Raw genomic sequence first — 6,890 nt, forward strand, 5'->3', positions numbered from 1 at the left:
ATCTTTATTATGATCATCAGATTTATTTGTTGTGTTTTCTGAATGGTTGACAAAAATGTTAACTAGGCAAAGAACATGTCATCAGAGCTCGCTCCAAATTAACATTAACTCCATCAGTCACCTTTTTTTCAGTAAAGCTGTGGACTTCGCTAAGAAACCGTGGTAGTAAGTACTGTAATCCACCTGCCATTTTTCTTGCGTCATTACATGAATGTCATCAGGAACTTCGTCAGATTTCTCGCTGAGATTACCATGCTGGTTGTTGAGGACATTTTCTATCTATTTACCAAACAGGTTTCTATCAAATGGTTTCACTTATAAGATACTCTGTTGTCATAAATGAAAAATGAGATGAATTTGGCAAGTCATCCTTAGTGAATTCTTGCTGGCTCCTACGTACCACCACAGCTGTAAAATTAAATCCTGCAAGCACATCCAGAGCCACCTAACCCAGTTTCTGAAAACAGCTTGCTGTTAGACAGACTAAAAACCCGTATACAGAGGCAGGGCCAGAAGGAAGTTGACCGAAAGAATAGTATGGCTGTGTTTGGATGTTTTTTCCCCTACTTTCTAAGTTTCCTAAAGTAGCGGCGCTAACTTTAATTTTTGAGAAGTCTGGCCATCGTTTCCACATTAAAGCTTACCTTATTGTGAAACCTTTTGAGCTACCCTAGTCTCAAAGTGACTGAACTCAATTTTACATTTACAGTTTTACATTTTTTTTCTTTTTTAGATTTCCAGCATGAAAGAGATGCTAAAATAGAGGGAGGGATATTATGACGTAAGTTTGAAATAATAAAGTCCTTGCCTTGAAATGAAAGGATTATTTTTCTTCTTTCCTTTTATCTTACGGGGAGACAGAACCTAATCCTCCTATTGATGAAGTCATCAGCACGCCAGGAGTAGTGGCCAGGTTTGTGGAGTTCCTCAAACGGAAAGAGAACTGTACACTGCAGGTGCGGACATGTTCATTTCTTGCCTCCTCCTTTACTTCCCTTTGCAAGCTTACATTTTATGTACAGATTTGTTGTTACTTACATTAATTTATGCAGGGGGTTCATTTTTGATATGATGTTCCTGACAACCACATTGCAAGCTGCTTCGATAGCTTTGTTAACATCTAGGCCCTTGGTTTTACTCTTTAGAATTCTTGTCATTTTTAGTCATGAAAAAGATTATTTTATGGTGATTGTGGATCATAATTAATAGGGAATTGTGTGTGGTAGAGAAGTCATTATAGATAGAACCTAAGTGTGAGCTATGTAAAATTTGGTTTTGAAGGATTTTTAGATTATATTTGTTGACTTTGCAAGGCTGTGTAACATGGGCTAGATTAGAGACTCACTAACCCCCAAACCTGGTCCTAATTAAATCCTTCCCCTTACCCTCACGAGCTGACAAGGAGATAGCCTTGTTGTGAATGTTGGTGCTTGGTGCTAGGTTGATTTAGTCTTTCAGTACTGTATTATATAGGAGTTCCAGGAGGAAATTCTACAACTTCTGGGTTGTATAGTTTTCATAGTAAAAAGAACCAGCTGTCACTGGACTCATCCTGGCAGTTAGCTAGAAGTTTTAAAATACTGTTGTTTTTTTTCTGAATAAAGTTGGATTTTTAGTAAACTGGTAATTTTTCAGTAGCTGTACTTCCTTAGAGTACCCCGTTGAATCAGTTTCTGCGTTATTCTGTAACCAGTACCTGTGATATCTAAATTCTTACTTGTAGGATCTAATCTGAAGGGCTCAGGCCCCTTAGAGAGATTCTCCAACTATGCAAATGGGTCAGGTGTAGAGGAGATCACAAAGTAAATTTACCAATAACAAGTTAACCCTAAAAATAACTTTCACTTTTTTATCCGTTTTTGCCTTATTCTCTAAGGCTGTAGGAAGTGGGGTATTTTTGTAACTAATAATAACCCCTGTCCCCAGGTTCTTTACTGTTCGGAGGATTGTAGATGATTCATAAGACTTGATGCTTTGTCTTGATATTTTCTCTCCTTTCCTCCCACCCTATCTTTCTCCTCCTTTTACTCTCTTTGTTGCGGTGATGAGTTCTTTCCAGAAGAAAAACAAGAAATCCAGAAAAGGTAGAGTACTTCAGTGTCCCATCAGTTTTTCTTCTCCAGTTTGACTTTTACTAATCCCCAAGTTCATTTGACTTAAGATTCTGTTTTGCTAGCTGCCTCTTGGATTGTAATTCTGGTCCCTGTCTAAGGCCAGGATCATCGGACACCTGAAAAATAATCAGGTTCACCTAGAGAGCAAGGAAAGAGACTTTTATCAGGAAAAAAAAAAGGAAATCCAGACAGCCAACACTGCAGAGTACCGAGCCTGAGCCCTAAGCAACCTGCCAGGAGAACCAGAGGGACCAAATGAAGAGCCTTACTGCAGTTTATCATTGAAAAGCTTTGTAGGAAGAGGGAGGTAGGGAAATTATCATTTTGTTCATGTGAAAATATGTTTGTATCCTATCTCTGACTCTGAGAGTAGTTGAGAGATGCTGAATTTGCTCCTGGATCTAGCAGTTTCTAATAGGTGGTCACAGAGGTCCAGTTCCTTAATGTGTTAAAGAAGGATGGTATAACCTCTAGGCCTAAAACGAAAAAAGAGAACTGGGCCTTTCCCCATCTCCACATTTTCTGATACTCCCCCAAAGAGTGCGATATGTTCTCTCAGACAGTGCCCTCTTCTGGCTACCACATGTACATTCTACATCATTTTTGATTCTGTAATCCTAGAACTTGGATCTTCTGAAGATGAAAACCTTTGGAAATCTCTGATTTGCTTCTTTCTAAATTCTCAGATTCCACCCTTGTGTAAGTAATTAGGCTGAAAGATTGAGAAATGATTCCTTTGGAAGCGACCACCTCATGATTTTCAACTTAGTTGTCCAAAGACTCTGAGAAGTAAGCAGTCTGTTTATTATCTAAAGGTCATCATCCCCACCTTTTCTTTTGTGTACACCTCAAGTACCACATGGTCCTCTCTCTCCAGTGTGGCTAGTGGCTAACATCAGCCACTCCAGAGGCAGGAGGAGCAGCCATATCGAGGGAGACCAGGAAGCGTCGTGCTCACATGATCGGACATGCTCTGGGAAGCTTGGAGGGTACTCCTTCCTCTGTCTTCTTGGAGAGCACTACGATATAAGTTGTCCCTGATGCGCCTACCTGCTTACTAGAAATCTGAATAGTACATTTTTGGAATGGGGCTTTTGCCATTTCTCTTCTAGAAAGAGAGTAACAATATATAATCATAGTAATAGCTCAAGGCCCTGATAAATCCTGTGGACAAACTTAATGCCTTCATTCCATAGGTAAAGAACTGTGAATCCTAGTGAAGGCTCTCTTCACTTACTTTCTGGCTCTCCTTACACCGAATCAGTGAGATACCTCACACCAGGGAGATAAAAATGCCTGCTTTGGGCAGTGCTACCCAGATACTCATTTGCCTTCAAACGAGATGAACAGGGGTGGAATCTAGCATTTTGGCAGCAAATAATGTCACCTAGCTAAGAACATTCTCAAGTTCAGTGACATGTAGGCCTCAGACATATCTGAACCTTTGATATGAGATTGGTCTGCCTTATGGTATATTCCCTGGGCCTACTTTGTTTGGTTTTTGGAGTCCAGGCCCAGCATGTTTGTACTGTCTTTTGCAGTGCTGAGATGTTGCATTCTCTTATAGAAGCTTATTATGAAAATAGCTAGAAATAAGTAAATTGCATCCTAGTTCCATTCATTAGGTACTCCTCTTAAAATCATAAATTTAAATTAAATTGGTTTAGTTTCCCCGTTCTTGCCTCTCTTGTCCCATACAAAAGCTTAATGTAATCAACTGCAGTAAGCCTTCATGTTCCTGTGTCTTTTCCCATCCTCATTGATCCCTCTGCCTTTCTTGAAAGGCTGCTCAGATGACTCAGGCACTGTTCTCTGCAGAGTTTGATATCTGGGTTTATTTTTCTGATGTGAGCCTCTCTTTTCACTTGCTCTCCAGGTGAGCCTGGCATTTGCTAGGAGCCAGAGTGGACCCGGCAAAGTGGCCAGCAACAGAGTCCTGATCCAAATGGAGAAAGGGAACCAGGCGTACCTCAACCTGGAGTGGGAAACTTGATAGGAGGTCAGAAGTACTTCAGCTTTGGATTCTCATTTTCCTTATTTAAGGAACTGAGCACCAGAAGGTAGAGACTGAGAAAGGGAAGAGAGAAAATACCAAATCCGCAGTGTGACCTTCAGATATCAACTGTAGCCTTATTTAGCAAGTCTGGACAGTGAAAATAGTGGAGTTAAAATTTACAAGAGATCACAGCATGACAGGTTGTTTTCCTTGCATGGTACTGTTCTTGGAACATTAAGAATATAGTAGTTTAAAACAAAAAAGAGGAAGTAAGGATTATAGTTATTTTGGCTACCATTTATTACTTCAAGTGATACCATTTCTTAGATTTTATTCATCATGTTACCGGTTTTTTTGAGTCTCGTGGTTACCTAAATTACTTTTTCTGGCCATTTTTCTAACCTTATGCAATTGTTTTTGCTGTTAACTCTGGACTTTCACATTTCATAGCTCTCTTGCATGTTAAATTCTAACCTGGGACCCAAAGCCGAAACATTAACAACACAAAGACGGCAATACCCAGTGAAAGAGAGGTTAGTTTAAAGTACACCCAGTTTTTAAAAACATACATATTAAACACATTTGAAAGTTGTTTCTTGTAGCACTTTATTAACAGCACTTCCTCCCTCCCTCCTGTCTCCTACCTATATACGTACATTTCACACAAATACACAGATGGGCATAGAAAATTGCACAAGTACAGCTTGATGAGTCTTTACAAGGTAAACATCAAAGTAATCACTGTGTGTGTGCTCGTGTGAAAGAGAGAATGCCTTATTCATGCACAAATATGATTTTCGGTGGTTCTCTGGTTATAGGTTATTCATCTGTTTCTGTCCCTGATGCTTTCTGATTTCTGTTCTTACCAGGGGAGGCCTTGAGTCTTGCTTTCAGAGGTTATCATCACTCTGAACTTCTTAGTAATAAACATAGCTCTGGTACATTGTTCTTTTGCTGAGATAGCCTAATTTCCCATTTTCTTCCATCCATGTTTAGTCTCTTTCTTACTTATTCTCTATTTTCCTATTCACTGGCACTCTCTTTTGCTTTTCCATTTCATTCTCTTAAGTAGCATCTGGAATTCCCTCTCATTTCCTGTGAGACCCCTGGTACTAAACCTCATCAGACAAAGAGCAGCTTCAGCTCTGCAAGCAATGAGTATTCTAATTTTTTCTCATTGGTAATTCTTTAATAAGCCTTTATCTACACAGGTTACTGTTGTCATTTCATTTGCATCAAAATCTCACCGCAGTCTGTTTTGTCTTTGACAAAGACTGGTATGTATGCCCATCTCACTCCTTCTTCACACACCGCTTTTCCTCACAGTTGTCATTTCTTTGACTTGGTCTCTGCAGTATCTGATGACTCTTTGTTCAGCTTGGAGCCTGACATCTGGTAGGAGGGTTTGCTTTTGTACTCACATCATCTGTCTCTGTTAATCAGTTTTAACTCTACTAGTTTTCTTAGAAAGCAAAAGAAACTGCATTTTAGACAAACTGTTTTCTTTTTAGCATCCCCTAAATAATCTGGCATATCTCTGGCATATTGTTATTTTCAAATTTCTTGCCTAGATAGCAAAACTCCAAGCAATTGAAAGATTTTTGTCAATGTTACAGGTGTGTGTCAGAGAGGAGACTATGGCTGGGCTTCATAAGCATACTCGGTTGGGAGGCTGTAGTAGTTTTTGGAATGACTGCATAACATAAATAATTAGATTGTTGGATCTTTTTCTGATCGTTTCCTCATTCATAAACTACCAAAGCCAGACTACTCTGGGATGTTGTGAGGAACATGTGAGTAATGCTTTGAAAATACAAAGTACTTAACAAATGTAAAGTTTCAGTTCGGACAGATAGAAAAGGGTTTGAGCACAGATTTCAGGAGTGATTTAATTATGGAGGTGGTATGTGATGGAATTTTATTTTGTGATAGTCAGTGTTTAGAAGTCTCTTGAACTTCTCTTGTAACAAAGTTATCAAAAGGAGAATATTTTCCCTTTAACTGTGGTGCTCCTGGTCTGGGCCTCCTTGTTGCTGTAATATCATTGTCCAGTTAGGCTACCTAACTACTGTACTCATTTGTGTGTGTCACATTCATAGGTTTCTTGGAACGTCTCCTTCTTTAAGCGTCTTCTGCGGTGAATTTGCTGTCCTTCACATGCTTTGGACTATGCTAATCAGATTGTTTTCCCATGTCTTCTGCGTTCTTTCCCCCAAACCCAATGATTGATGATTTAGTTTTCCATATGACAGCTGCCGTTCAGTTGACCCAAAAGCTTTTAGAAGAGTCACAGCTCTTTCAATGACTTTTTATTGATCTCTCATTCAAGGGACATATCACTGAATTTTTTTCTGCACATGTGCTTCATTAAAGGACAAATAGAAGACAGAGCAGAAGACGGAAACAAAACTAAAGTTTACTAAGAACTCTTAAGTACACAGAATTTTAAGAGTTCATTTTTGGATTTCTCCATTTTAGGATCTCTAGAGGGTCGAATTACTGTAAAGATGGGCAGATTAGTAACATGCTGTACTTTTTGTTGGCCATGATTTCCTTCATACCTTCTGTTTACCCCTTTATCAACCTTTAAGAATGCTCTTTTTGAAAAACTCTTACCTCTGTACTTTAGTTTGGAGCCCTCTCATTTGTCAGAAGCTCTTATGCTCTGAAGTTGCCGTTTCTGTTAATTGAATGCCAGTTAACTCCTTTTGGCTCACTTATCATTTAAAATATCTTTTGCCTTTTTCACTGTCCTTGTGTCTTACACTTTTTACACTAAC

The 6,890-nt window shown here is 39.1% G+C and overlaps 1 protein-coding gene across 1 annotated transcript in view; it reads left to right on the forward strand.

Annotated features, from left to right (window-relative positions):
• The window catches only part of KPNA1 (karyopherin subunit alpha 1), a 71,026-nt gene that overhangs the window by 42,899 nt on the left and 21,237 nt on the right, over window positions 1-6,890 (forward strand). The window contains exon 5 of the mRNA XM_045812746.2: window positions 862-956. Coding sequence (XP_045668702.1) covers window positions 862-956 — 95 coding nt within the window. The remainder of the gene's footprint in view (window positions 1-861; window positions 957-6,890) is intronic.

Source organism: Ursus americanus, chromosome 4, assembly GCF_024610735.1.
Source record: "Ursus americanus isolate L20-20 chromosome 4, mUrsAme1.1.p, whole genome shotgun sequence".
NCBI lineage: Eukaryota > Metazoa > Chordata > Mammalia > Carnivora > Ursidae > Ursus > Ursus americanus.